General features: G+C 40.2%; 1 protein-coding gene across 1 annotated transcript; it reads right to left on the reverse strand.

The window, feature by feature from the left end:
• Nucleotides 1–2590: 2590 nt before the first annotated feature.
• On the reverse strand, nt 2591–4729 carry LOC111919971 (E3 SUMO-protein ligase MMS21). Its single transcript, XM_023915537.3, has 7 exons — nt 4497–4729; nt 4338–4409; nt 4079–4189; nt 3840–3950; nt 3545–3684; nt 3117–3202; nt 2591–3026 (listed from the first exon to the last, which is right to left on the reverse strand). Exons 1-7 carry the CDS (start codon nt 4590–4592, stop codon nt 2872–2874), a joined length of 771 nt encoding a protein of 256 aa, XP_023771305.1. The 5' UTR covers nt 4593–4729; the 3' UTR covers nt 2591–2871.
• Nucleotides 4730–15014: the final 10285 nt, after the last annotated feature.

Here is a 15014-nt window from a genome sequence, read left to right on the forward strand (position 1 = left end):
CTCATTGTACTTCTGGATCGAAGGCACATATTTTGGCCCACTGGATTATTTTATGTAGGAAGACCAGGTGGTAACCCCTGGCAATTGTATGAAAGACCTGGATATGGATCCCATCTAATTGTATGCAAGACCAAGGTCTATACTTTGGCAATTATATGTAGAATTCTAGTTGTCTTTGTGATACTTACATGGAAGACTAGGATATGACTCTTGGCACTTGTTTGTAAGACCCGGGTTTTGGCCCCCGGCTTGACAAGGAAGGACCATGGTACGACTCATGGCATAATGGCAATTGTAAGACTATGGATGATACATAACAAACTTTTTTATGTATGGTATGTGGAATTTGGGGGAACTCATTAAGCTTTGTGTTTACGGTTTCAGGTACCTCCGGTTCTAAAAGGAAGGGCACAACGTGAAAGCAAAGCATCCCCCCAGAGTTTTCCACATTGGCTATTTATGATTTTTACTCTGATGTTTAAATGATATAATCTCTTTAATTGGTTTTGGAACAACTCATTGTATGATTTTGACCTATTTAAATGAAAATTTTTGCTATGAATTTGTTGGACTTTTCAGCTTTAACTCATATGTCATTGGTGCACATCCTTTTTCGAATCTTTCTTCAAGATTCGGACATGTTCCTTTTTCATAGTAGCTTACTTCACGTTGGCTCTGATATCTTTCTCAATGGTGGTGGTCAACTACCCTTTATCATTTCATCGCTACGCATCCATAACATGTAGTTTTGTGATTTTTCTTCAGGTCTCTCGATCTTCCCATCAATGAAACCGATTTTGTTCTTGGCAAAGAAAAAGTTATTCATCTCTTATGTCCAATCATTGTAGTTGTTGTCAATTAATGTGTCGTTTACATGTATATGTCTGGAGTAACTGGATGGGTGAATATAGTAGGGTGAGTTGTCACCTACGACATCTACTCCTTCATCTTTTGACATTTCTAAAGCATCTCGACTATGTCCGATAAGGTTTATCACATGTTCAAATAGTCTGCTCAGATACTATAAAGAATTTGATATCATCAATTTGAGCAAATCTCATAAAATAACTACTCATTTATAAAAACAAACTTTATGAAACAATATTTTAGAAAAAATAAAATGTAACTTTTTTTCTCAAAAACAATTGCAAAATGATATCTTCAATTTAGAAATGATATCATTTCATAAAAAAAAAAAAATAAATAAAATAAAAAAAAAAACTTTTTAGTTTCATAAAGATTTTGTAGTGAAAATTTATAAAGCAATTTTGTATTTTTTTTTTTAGCAAAAAAATTGTTATTTGTAAGTAAATATTCAAAGGTGGTAATTATGTGTAATCACAACTCCATTTTGGTCGGTTTCTCCTATAGTATCTCTAAGAGTTTTCCTATTATAGTATCTCTCATAGTGGTTTTTTATTCTAAGAAAAATCTATTTGGAAAAGGTTTTTGAAAAGCTTTGTTTATCATAAAGATATAAGTTATTTAACTTCATTCAATTTATATATACAATTAAAAGGGAACTGGCATATATAGAGAGTTCCAGTTTGGAGCTGTCGGCTTAGGTAGTTTAGCGTCGCTGGAGACCGCTTGGTTTTGAGTCAGTGTTCTCCAATTTGTTTCCTCCACCTACTTTGCTTCCACTTCTTTCTTTTCTCTTTTATTTGTGTTCTACATCCACCGAAAAAAGAAACCAAAAAAACAAAAAAAACAAAACAACGTAGACACAAAGGGTTTTCTCCCTCTTTTTCTACATTATATGTTTTTTTACACTTATATTTAATAACAATTTAATTTATATCCTAATTATATTTAAATATTAATCTTTTATTATTTTGTGATTTGTTTATCTATTTAATTGAATAAACAAAACAAAAATGAATATATTTTACAGAAATTTATGTCATTAAAAAGATGAAGTTTTAAATTTTCAAAATGATATAGATATCAAAGTTTAAAAAATATTATCATCACATAATATTTTATGGTATTTTTATTTATTTAGATATTAGTAACAACTAATATTATTTTGAAAGTATAATGTAGGTTTAAAAAGATATACATGAGGGGAATTTCTATGATAGTTAAAATACTTAGGGATAATTTAGTGAACTCTTTATAGGAAAAAAAAAAGAACTTTTAAAAAAGTTAACCATTAAAGGAAGTTTTTTACAATATATATTTTGTTTAAAAAAAAGTTATTGAAAAGCTTTTTTTAGAGCCGCTACAAACACATTTATTATCATACTCTTAAATCTATACATTTTGTTTTCAACAAGACTTAAACTCTTAAACTTGTTATCATACTCTTAAATCTATACATTTTGTTTTCAACAAGACTTAAACTCTTAAACTTGTGTTTTCAACAAGACTTAAACTCTTAAACTTTCAACTCTTAGCACTAGGCCACATCACTTTTTGATCCTAAAGTTGTTGAAAGGCTAATACGGCCAAAGTAATAAGTTATTATGATGTTAACCATTGTAGATGCCCTTACCATGTTATATATTTCATTTTCTCAAGCTTGATGATATTTTCACAAATATTATTAAACATTATTTATCAAGCAATACTTTATCAAAACAACATATAATGAAAATAATAATAATAATACTAATAATGTCAATAGGTGGGATCCAAAACATAGCTTTCTAGGAACTTTCTTACAATCTTCCAAGATGCAAACAAACATAAATCTCCTTCATGTTAGTATGCCCTCTCAATTCCACAACAAGACACAATAAAAATTCCCCACCAAAAGATCACAACTTTAAATCAAGATTTGAGGGATAAGTTTTGTAGTTGCATATTATGTTATTTCTTCAACACAAATACCATGAAAGTTCCTAGGGTTTCTTTTAAAGGTGTGATTCAGTCAGAATCTTCTTCTTCTTCAGATTCCTGTGTGAAATCCTCTATGATATTCGGTCTTTCAGTCTGCTTGTTCATCGCACGTGATTCATCAATTTCAATGCGTAATAACGGGTCACAAAACACTCTTTCTGCAATAACTATTTTAGGGCATGCTGGGAGAAAAAAAAATATATGATCAGAAATTGAAGGAAATAGAAATGTACTTTGATATATTAATAAATAAGAGATGTTAAATTACATACCTGCCATTGGACATTTAGATTGACCATGCTTTGACCTTATGTACTCCATGATAGCCTTCTTTTCATATATATGCTTGCAATCCATGCTGTAATAGCATAAATATTAATCAACATGAGATCTTAAAAGTAACATCAATAGTAGCAATGCAAAAAGGATCATTACAACTTACAAGAAGTTTTGATTAAAATACCCACATTACCCTCAAACAATCAACAGCTTATATGTACAATACCAATTATGAGCTAGATTATATGTTAGACAGAGTTTTTATAATCCATTGCTAGAGTTTTGTAAAATTTGATGAAATTTATCTGGAATACTTATCTTTATATGTATCAATGTCTATACAAACACATAATTCATTGTTGAAATAGGAAATTGTGTATATATAAAGTGATAAATGTGAATCAAATGATAGAGATCAAACCTGCGAACAGGGTCTGAGAGTTCAATAACAGGTTTGCCACTTAGGGGGCAAGTTATATTTAAAAGGATGTTTTGTGTGCTAGTCATTACAATATCTTCCTGTTCTTCACCAGGCATGGGTTGTCCAGAATTATGCACATTCTGTATGAATAAAAGTGAACTTATATTCAAAAACACTCAAGTATATAGACTGATGGAAAAACAAAAGACTATCTTGATGCATAACTTGCCACTTTAACAGCAATATCTAGTACTAGTGAATCGAAGTTATAATGATATTAGAATAGGAAACTTACCCATATAGCTTCTCTGAACTGGCGTAACAATTGATTAACTTGTGGGACAGATGATGAACGACGTTTGGCATTTGCCATCTCTTTGTCTAACAAGCTCTTAAAATCAGTCAGCTGCAACTTAAATTAATCAGCGAGAATTGTATTGGAGTTAACAGAATCTCTAACCAGGAAATGCGAGAATGAATGAAGAACCATGAATTAGGTAAAAAGAACTTGGAATGGATGGCAAGTCCAGACACCTGTTCAGTGGGGCGATAACTGTTTCCAACAGTATCAATTGCAGAAGAAAGATTAGCACATTCCTCATAAGTTTTCAGTAACTCCATTAACTCGGCTTCAAGCTCATTCACCTGTGGCAATGTCGATTTAAATGATTCAATCTCTATATGGATTTAGGTATTACTGGTGTACTGTGCAACTCTTTCGTATATCAAGAACGGTTGTTATGTAATTGGCATGGAGTGACAAATTGAAACCCTAGAAATAAAATCGATGTACCATTTGGGTTTTGTGTTGTCTCTCCAGACTAACCCCAATTTCCTTCATGGTAGTCAGAGCTTTTCGAATATCCTGAACAAAAAAAGCAGTCAAACAGTCTTTTGATATGCAATTAAATGATGTTGATGAAAGCAAACGATGAAAGGAGCAAGAATTTACGGCGAGTAGCGATTGATTATCGTAGCAAAGGTTGGAAGCAGCGGATTTTATCCTCGATGCACCTGCATCGCTTCGAGGTGCTGAAGTCGACGCCATGACGACGGCGTTCTCTGACTTTTGCTTTACCGATCGAACCCGTTAAAGTACTCGGTAACTGCAGTCTCCGGCGGGAAAATAAAGAGGGAAAAAGAATTGTTAAACGCTGGAAATAGGCAGAGTCGTCACTATCTTTGAATTGATCCGGATCCGATTTTATTCACATATTTAGATCAAGATCGGATCTGGTTTCCACAACAAATCCGATATGGATCCGATCCAGTTTTGAATGGATTTAAGCCCACGAATAAATCTGATTTTATGTGGATATATCCGAATCCAGTTTTCAATCTTAGGCTATCCTAATTAACAAACCCAATCTAAATATTTAATAAAAAAATATTTTTTTTCCACCTATACAGTTCAATTAAACCCAATTTTCTACATAGATTAGAAACCCTACCCAATCCAGCTTTTTTATTTAAAAAAAAAACATAAAAATATAGCAAATGTTGGTCTTATTTGTAGAGAGATTAATTTTATGCATTTTTATGTATTTTATTTATTTTTCTAATAAATATTCTTCTTCTTTTTTTATTTTAAATAAAGTCTTTGTAAAGAAAAGAAATAGAAACAAAATTTAGAAAAAGAAAGAGATAAAGCGGTGACCTATGTCGGGGTAAGAGCCGCTCACAAAGAATTCTTGTTTTTTTATTTTTTCTAAAAACATTTTATGGTGATCGGCTCACAATTAGGAATAGTCTTAGGTAAATCACTAAATCCGGTTTAAGCCTTATGGGCTGTTTATTTTTATTGTGCAGATTTGCACAATCATTTTTGTCTGTGTCATGCAAACAACGTGCAAATATATGTCCTCGCAGAGTGTTTTTTTTGGGAAGTGCGCAGATCAAAAAATATATGTACGAGGTCTTCCTTGCGTAGACATGGATCACCGTCTTTAAAGATCTTCAGACCCCATTTTAACCTAAACCAAAAAAACATTGGCCACCGTGTAGCTTTTTTTTTTTCTTTTTTTGCTGAAAATGCATTTATAATGTTTATGATATGAAATTAAGTTTGAAAAATCAATTTATTTCAACAGTTGCAGACGTTAAAAACAAACAGTTTTTTTATTGCAGACTGTAGACATTTGGTCCACCTCTTCCGCCACAGAGACTTGCAGATGTGGTCCGCATACTGCAGACATTTTGGCTTCAAAAAAACAAACAGCACCTTAGTGTTTGATCTTATGGATCAGATTGATCCGATCGATCAATCTAGATCCATCAAATTCGATTTTGATTGAATCAAGTTTTTGGACAAGATCCTGATTTTGTACATCCTAATTGGCTAATTTAGATAAATCTAATTTCTCAATTGAATTCACATATTTAGAATTGATTTTTGTTTATAAAATAATACCTTAATAGTTCATAAAAAACGAATAACAATATTATATATATATATATATATATATATATATATATATATATATATATATATATATATATATATATAAACTAACCAAATCTTATTATGTTAATGAAAATTTAAAAGAAAAAAATATTTTTTTTAACAAAATGACCTTATATATATATATATATATATATATATATATATATATATATATATATATATATATATATATATATATATATATATAAACTAACCAAATGTTATTATGTTAATGAAAATTTAAAAGAAAATAACATTTTTTTTAACAAAATGGGTCAAGCCCATTAGTGAAGTTTGGTCCTAGAAATATGGGGCTCACATCTTATATCCAAATGTCATTCCAAGCGTGCGAAAATATTGTATCCCAAATTTTGAAAATTTTATCTACTTTCAATGATGAATTCAACAAACCATAGTAGGTTTACTAATTAATGGACTTAGATTTATGTGTGTATGCGTAAATATTTAGCAAGAAATGCGTAGAACAAGTATTTTTTTTGTAAAATTTTGTTTATCAATGTTGTTAACTTGTTAGTAGCCTAAAACCTCTTAGTTGTTGACTAAGTTAGTGCTGATTGAGTTAGAACTTTTGACTGAGTCCAAATTTGATTGAAATCATATTGTTTGATTATATCTCTAACTGACTGTGGTGAATGATAAAAAAAATGACCGTAGTGCCTTTATGAAATATAATTTATATAAACGGTCTCTATTTAATTTTAAATTTACAATGTCCTATGTAAATGTGTAAAAGAAAAATTATAAAAATGGTCTATGTACTAATAAATTTACAAATATGTATAAATTTTATAATAAATTGCAATATGACCAAAACATCACTAAGTTACTTAGAGGAAAACCAAAAAAATACATTTTGATGACTTCTTCCCTTTAAACTACATATGTTAGTCACACCTGAATACGGGTGGGGATGGTTTTGATTCCAAATCATGCAACCTTCAAAAAGAAAGGAATTAGTTAGTATCTGAAGCAAAATTTAAGGTTAAATGCAAGAAAATAACAACATACTTTGAATAAACTTTTCCAATAGCTAATGTCTTCGGGTAGGATTTGATGCCTCTGAAATGGTACAACATTTTGGGTTCTTTATTAATATTGATGTTCATTCCATCATTATATGTTGCTAATCATTTGCTTTTACCTGTCTATGTCATAATCAGACCTTAAAACAACTTGATTGACTAGAAATCTCCATTAATATCTATTGAAATTGACATTACAAGTAATTGATTTAACGATGAGATAAATGTAAACCTAAAAGGTTTTGTAAAAATAAAAGCAAAACAAGATTACAACATCAAAATTATGAAGAAATCGAGCCAATAATGAAGCTAATAAAAACATTGAAGCTTTACAAAAAAAATGAGCACTAGAGATACAAGAGTCAATGAATTCCAGCCTAGTTGGGAAGAGACATGGGTTTTATACCCATATGAGGTTGGAGGTTAGGAGGTCGACTCCCCTAACCGTTCTTTAAAGTTGATAAAAATGTTTTATCTCCTCATGTGGGGAGTTTCTATAACAGCCCGGATTTCCAGGTATCTTTTATGCTTATGTTTTTGGTGTTTTGTGAGGGGACTCGGCGAGTTGGAGCTCAAACTCGCCGAGTAGGATCGCGATTCTGGACGCGGGTTCACGCTTGGACTCGGCGAGTCCGCGCTGTTTAATGAAACCCTAATTTCTCGGGTTTGGGACCTATTTAAAGGGCCTTAAGGCCGTCATTTGTGCTCACCAGACCCCTGAGAGAAACCCTAGCGAGTTTGAGCGTTTAGAACAAAGCAAGGAGCCATTATTGACCTTGGAGGTGTTATATTGCAAGGGAAAGGAAGCAATAGCTAAGGGGGAGTCAAGAGGAGCCACTTCCTGAAGATTTGAGGACCAGAACATCACATTTGAGGTACTACCTTCGAGCTATTCTCTGTTATGTTGATGTTTATATTGATTTAGGGCTTATTGAGCCCTTTTGTGGCTAGATCTAGTGCTTCCTTGGTCCCTTAAGTGAGTTAGGTTCTAGATCTGGACCTTTGGAGGTCCAGAGTGTCCCTTTGCCCAAGCTTTTTATGAATCCATGGGGGTTTTGGGTTGGGGTCTTTGTGCTTAAGGTCAAAACACCATTTATGAGTCATGGGGTATGTTATGAGCACCAAGATGTGGACTTTATGTGATGAATAAGCTTAGGAGGGCCAGATCTATGAGTTGTTGGAGCGGATCTGACCTCAAAAGCAAGTTTGAGTTGATGCATGGCATAGACTCGCCGAGTCTGAAGAACAGACTCGGCGAGTAGCATGAAGATTGTCCTTGACCACTCAGTGAGTGGTCCAGCTGAGTTATGAGTTGACTCAGTGAGTCAGGGAGAATTAGAGAGGGTTGACAGGTGGACTGAGTCGAACTGGAACTCGCCGAGTTGTTCTTGAGACTCGACGAGTTGAGTCGGGGTTGCCCCGCGATTCATACCAGGTGGAACTCGTCGAGTCAGGGGAGTACTCGACGTGTCAAAAAGGGAATCCTAGAGAGTTGATGAAAACGCTTAGACTCACCGAGTTGCCCTAGTGCACTCGCCGAGTTCGGGCACCGTTGACCAGAGTTGACCAGTGTTGACTTGATAGGGGTAGTCAACCTTAGTGGTAAAAGTGTTAATTAAGAGATATATGATGTTATAGGAGGATTATAGCTCGGATGATCGAGCACGAGTGATTTCCAGGATTCGCGAGTTATCGAGATACCCGAGGTGAGTCTTCTCACTATACTTTACCTTGAGTAGGTAATCAGAGTTATGTGTATGTTATGTGTATGCTATGTGTTGTACTGCATGATGTCTATGTGATTTATGCTGTGCATGTTTATAGAGTTGGAACCGGAAGGTTCCCAGAGTTAGAACCTGAGGGTTCACAGAGCTTGGGTGCACGGAACCATAGAGTTATAGCCTCGAGTGGCTAATATATGTTTATGTGGTATTTTGGGGAAACTCACTAAGCTCTATGCTTACAGTGTTAGTGTTGTTGTTTCAGGTACTAGCGATGACCGTGGGAAGGCGCCGGCTTGATCTGTACACACGCATGGGATTTTTGATATATATATGATCTTGGGATTTTGTATGATGTGAATTGGGATTTAAACTTAATGTTTTTATGAAAATTAAATGAGAAATGTTTTTTATAATTTGTGAAAAATTATTTTGAAATCCACGGTGTTACAAGTTGGTATCAGAGCCTTGGTTTGAGGGATTTGAGTACACCTTCGGGCGTATTTGAACTCAAACTGAGGATTTGAGAAGTATTTTCAAAAAGAATAAAAGATTTTGAAAATGCAGAGCAGAGTTGTGTGTACGATCAGTCCGCGCCCGAACGGTGATTTCCCAAAATACCCTTGTGTTATGTGATATTGATATTGATATGATGTATCCGCATGCTAGAGTAGGCTAGGTATTCCTATTAGGACTATAGTGGCCTGATTTATGATGCCTTAGCCTAGGAAGAGGTGAGCTGCTATGTGATGCTTGAGAGTGAGTAGGTAGCAACGAGGGGCTTGTGAGAGATCTATTAGAGGGAGGTCTACGCATGATAGAGTACTTGGAATTTGGGATCCGAAGAGGAGGACTTGGGGTGTATTTCGATACGGTGTGGACAGTAGTATTGGGCCCGTACTACTGAAAGCACCGGAGCGGTGTACAACCCAAGTAAGAATCTTTGGAATACCAAGGATCAAGGAGGAAAGAGTTGACGAGTGTGAGTATGATCGTATGGGTTCTAATTTATCGTATGTTGTATTTCAGAGGTAGATCATGGTGAGGACACGCTTGATGCCTGAGAGCAGTGATACCAGTGATGAGGAGATCCGCCGGATCATCCATGAGGAGGTGGCTGCGGCCATCAGGGCAGATATTCCAGAGATGTTCGGGTCTATTAAGACCACGCTGATGGAGACCTTTGACGAGCGTTATGCCGCTCTTTCTGAGGCTGCTGTTGCAGCGGCCACCGCAGCGATTGCTGCCGCGAGGCCGCAAGGTGGTGATGCGTTGCTATTCTGGGAGTTCAGCAACACGAAACTACCAGAGTTTGATGGGACCCAGGATCTGGTGGCAGATATGAGGTGGATATCTGATATAGAGGGGTATTTCTTCACTTGCTCATCTCCTGAGCATTTGAAGGTTCGGTTCGCACTGAACCAGCTTCGCTTGGGAGCGAAGGACTGGTGGAAGTTTGTGACGGCGCATTATACGCCTGCTGAGCTTGCGGTAGTGACCTGGGAGAGGTTCACTGTCATGTTCCGAGATGAGTACGTTCCCCAGGTGGAGAGGGAGCGTTTGGCCCAGGAGTTTCTGACCCTCAAGCAGGGTACTGAGTCAGTTACAGCGATCGCCAGGATGTTCCATGAGAGGGCGATGTTCTGCCCTGAGCACGTGTCTACGGAGCAGGCACGTATGAGCCGTTATTTGAGCATTTTGAGGCGGGATATTCGGGAGTTCGCGGCGAACTCCTTGTACCGGACATTTTCTGAGCTTCAGGCAAATGCCCGGAAGAGGGAGATTGAGCTAGAGACTCAGGCCAGGAAGGAGGCGGAGTCTCAGGGGAGGGATCGGCGACCGGCACAGTCTCAGCCGGTAGCCAAGCGGGCCAAGCCCGCTGATCCCAAACCAGGGATCCAGAAGGGCCGCACTTGTGGGAAGTGTGGCAAGGGTCACGATGGAGTCTGCAGAGCGGGATCTTGCTACAAATGTGGCAAGGAGGGGCATATGGCCAAGGATTGCCCCAAGGGGTTTGCAGTGTGCTTCCACTGCAATCAGACCGGGCACCGGAAGGCAGAATGTCCGCAGTTGCGAGGGTCATCTCAGGGAGCACCTCAGGGATCTGCCCCTGCCGCCATCAGAGCTTCAGAGAGTCGGCCAGTGAAGGCCGAGGCGCCGAGGGCACGAGGGAGAGCTTTTCAGCTGACCGCGGAGGAGGTCCGCGCAGCGCCCGATGTCGTGGCTGGTATGTATTCTTTCATGTATTTATTTTGATGTTGAGATATTACGCTTATGTTATGTTATGCGTAGGTACTTTTCTTGTGAATTTTGTACCTGCCTTGGTGTTATTTGACTCGGGTGCGAGTCGGTCTTTTGTATCTTTGGCTTTTAGTCAGCATATCAGTGTTAGTCGGGAGGCGTTGAGTCGGCCTCTGAGAGTTTCCATAGCTGATGAGAGGGTGATATATGCCATGGAGGTTCTCCGAGGTTGCGTAGTCGAGATTTTCGGTGTTGAGTTCCCGATTGATCTGGTTCCTATTGCGATGGGTGATGTCTGTGTCATTGTGGGCATGGATTGGTTGAGCAGATTCGGTGCGGTTATCGACTGCGAGTGTCAATTGGTGACCATACGAGACCCTAGTGGGGGAGTTCTTTTGGTGTACGGCGAGGGTACACGTTCAGGATCAGCATTTTGTTCGGTCGCTAGGGCGAGGCAGTGTCTACAGCAGGGTTGTAAGGGTTTTGTGGCGTATGTGATGGATACGCGGGTGGTTTCTGAGAGGCCGAGTTCAGTTGAGGAGGTTCCGGTGGTGCGTGAGTTCCCGGATGTATTTCCCGAGGAGTTGTCGGGTGTGCCTCCTGTGAGGCAAGTGGAGTTCAGTATCGATTTGCTTCCGGGGGCCGCGCCTATCGCTAAGGTGCCTTATCGCCTTGCACCTCCAGAGATGCAAGAGTTATCCTCACAGCTTCAGGAGCTGCTGGGGAAGGGGTTTATTCGGCCGAGCAACTCGCCGTAGGGAGCGCCTATCCTGTTCGTCAAAAAGAAGGATGGTTCACACCGGATGTGTATTGATTACCGGGAGTTGAACAAGCTGACGGTCAAGAACCGTTACCCGTTACCGAGGATCGACGATTTGTTCGATCAGTTGCAGGGAGCATCTTGGTTCTCCAAGATCGATTTGAGGTCTGGATATCATCAGGTGAGGGTGCAGGATGAGGACGTCCAGAAGACAGCGTTCAGGACGTGTTATGGGAATTATGAGTTTGTGGTGATGCCTTTTGGGCTCACCAATGCCCCGGCGGTGTTCATGGATCTCATGAACCGAGTGTGTAGGCCGATGCTGGATCGGTCGATGATCGTGTTTATCGACGACATTCTGGTATATTCGAGATCTAGAGAGCAGCATGAGGAGCATTTGAGAGAGGTTCTCAGAGTTTGAGATCGAAGAGGCTGTATGCCAAATTCTCCAAGTGTGATTTCTGGTTGCGGGAGGTCCAGTTCTTAGGACATCTCGTTAATCAGGAAGGGATATTGGTCGATCCGGCCAAGGTTGAGGCGGTGATGAATTGGGAGGTGGCGAAGTCACCCTCCGAGATCAGGAGTTTCCTAGGGTTGGCAGGGTATTATCGGAGGTTTATTAAGGATTTCTCCAAGATCGCGGTGTCACTCACCAGATTGACCCGGAAGGGTGTTGCTTTTTCATGGGTCCCCGAGCAGCAGACCTCCTTTGAGACACTTCGTCAGAGGTTGTGCGAAGCCTCGGTATTAGCTCTCCCGGAAGGGATGGAGGACTTTGTGGTTTACTGTGATGCATTGATTGTGGGATTGGGAGCGGTGCTGATGCAGAGGGGGCATGTGATAGCGTATGCATCGAGGCAGCTGAAGCCTCATGAGACGAGATATCCCACCCATGATCTAGAGTTGGGGGCAGTGGTGGTCGCCCTCAAGATTTGGCGTCACTACTTGTATGGGGTTCGGTGTACGATATACACGGACCATAAGAGTTTAAAGTATTTTATGGATCAGCCCAACCTAAATATGCGTCAGAGAAGGTGGTTGGATGTGGTCAAGGATTACGATTGTGAGATCCTGTACCATCCAGACAGGGCTAATGTGGTAGCCGATGCATTGAGCCGCAGGGCGGAGAGCACCCCGCTGCGGGAGGTATGTTTGAGATTGACCGTGATAGCCCCAGTATTGGACGCTATTCGTGGGGCACAGGCCGAGGCTTTACAACCTGAGATGCAGAAGAGGGAACGGGTTGTTGGTTTGATTTCAGAGTTCGTTACCGATGGTCGGGGGCTTATGACATTTCAGGGGCATATCTGGGTACCGTTTGTGGGAGGAACGCGTACCATTTTGATGGAGGAGGCGCATCGGTCGAAATTTTCGATGCATCCGGGGGCCACTAAGATGTATTTGGATTTGAGAAAGGAGTATTGGTGGCCCTGTATGAAGAGGGATGTTGCGTGGTTTGTTGAGAGGTGCTTGACCTGCCGTAGGGTTAAGGCCGAGCACCAGAGGCCGCATGGCAAGTTGCAGCCATTGGAGGTTCCCGAGTGGAAGTGGGAACAGATCACTATGGATTTCATCACCAAATTGCCGAGGACTGCCAGAGGAGTTGATGCAATTTGGGTGATTGTGGACAGGTTGACGAAGAGCGCTCACTTCCTTGCCATCAGTGAGAGTTCTTCAGCAGAGAAATTGGCGGAGGTGAATGTAAGGGAAGTGGTATCTCGGCATGGGGTGCCGATCTCGATTGTTTCAGACCGTGATGTGCGCTTCACTTCCAGATTCTGGAAGAAATTTCATGAGGAGTTGGGTACTAGACTGCATTTTAGTACCGCATATCATCCCCAGACAGACGGTCAGAGTGAGCGGACGATTCAGACGCTTGAAGACATGCTTCGGGGGTAACTGGGATGCGTATTTACCCTTAGCATAGTTCTCCTACAACAACAGCCATCATTCGAGCATTGGTATGCCGCCCTTTGAGCTGTTGTATGGGAGGAGGTATCGGACCCCCATTTGTTGGGGAGAGGTTGGGCAGAGGGTGATGGGCAGTACAGAGATCGTACTTCAGACGACAGAGCAGATTCAGCAGGTCAGATAAAGGTTGTTGACCGCTCAAAGCCGACAGAAGAGTTATGCAGACAGGCGCCGGTCCGAGCTTGAGTTTCAGGTCGGCGACTTTGTGCTCCTGAAGGTCTCTCCTTGGAAAGGAGTGATACGATTCAGGAAAAGGGGCAAATTGGGGCCCCGGTATATTGGTTCATTCCGTGTGATCGCGAGGGTAGGACGGGTAGCCTATCGTTTGGATTTGCCAGCAGAGTTGGGGCAGATTCACGACACTTTTCATGCGTCGCAGCGGAGGAAGTGTATAGCCGATGAGTCGGCAGTGGTTCCATTAGAGGATATTCAGGTGGATGCGAGCCTGAATTATGCCAAGAGACCAGTGGCCATCAGAGATCGGAAAATCAAGGTTCTGAGGAACAAGGAGGTACCCCTGGTGTTGGTCCAGTGGCAACACAGGAAGGGATCAGACATGACCTGGGAGCCGGAGCGTGAGATGCGTGAGCAGCATCCGGAGCTATTTTCAGAGCGAGACTTCGAGGGCGAAGTCTAGTTCTAGTGGGGGAGAGTTGTAACAGCCCGGATTTCCAGTTATCTTTTATGCTTATGTTTTTGGTGTTTTGTGAGGGGACTCGGCGAGTTGGAGCTCAAACTCGCAGAGTAGGATCGCGGTTCTGGACGCGGGTTCGCGCCTGGACTCGGCGAGTCCAGGGTATGGACTCGACGAGTCCGCACTGTTTAATGAAACCCTAATTTCTCGGGTTTGGGACCTATTTAAAGGGCCTTAAGGCCGTCATTTGTGCTCACCAGACCCCTGAGAGAAACCCTAGCGAGTTTGAGTGTTTGGAGCAAAGCAAGGAGCCATTATTGACCTTGGAGGCGTTATATTGCAAGGGAAAGGAAGCAATAGCTAAGGGGGAGTCAAGAGGAGCCACTTCCTGAAGATTTGAGGACCAGAACATCACATTTGAGGTACTACCTTCGAGCTATTCTCTGTTATGTTGATGTTTATATTTATTTAGGGCTTATTGAGCCCTTTTGTGGCTAGATCTAGTGCTTCCTTGGTCCCTTAAGTGAGTTAGGTTCTAGATCTGGACCTTTGGAGGTCCAGAGTGTCCCTTTGCCCAAGCTTTTTATGAATCCATGGGGGTTTTGGGTTGGGGTCTTTGTGCTTAAGGTCAAAACACCATTTATGAGTCATGGGGTG

This window comes from Lactuca sativa, chromosome 5, assembly GCF_002870075.4.
Source record: "Lactuca sativa cultivar Salinas chromosome 5, Lsat_Salinas_v11, whole genome shotgun sequence".
In the NCBI taxonomy this organism is placed as follows: domain Eukaryota; kingdom Viridiplantae; phylum Streptophyta; class Magnoliopsida; order Asterales; family Asteraceae; genus Lactuca; species Lactuca sativa.

Bases quoted from the DNA above. Each gene is read 5' to 3' on its own strand.
- LOC111919971 (XM_023915537.3), bottom strand. From the start codon at position 4,592: ATGGCGTCGACTTCAGCACCTCGAAGCGATGCAGGTGCATCGAGGATA. The intron at 4,190-4,337 runs GTACATCGATTT...ACATTGCCACAG, and splicing joins GACAACACAAAACCCAAATG to GTGAATGAGCTTGAAGCCGA. The intron at 3,951-4,078 runs GTGTCTGGACTT...TTTAAGTTGCAG, and splicing joins GTTATCGCCCCACTGAACAG to CTGACTGATTTTAAGAGCTT.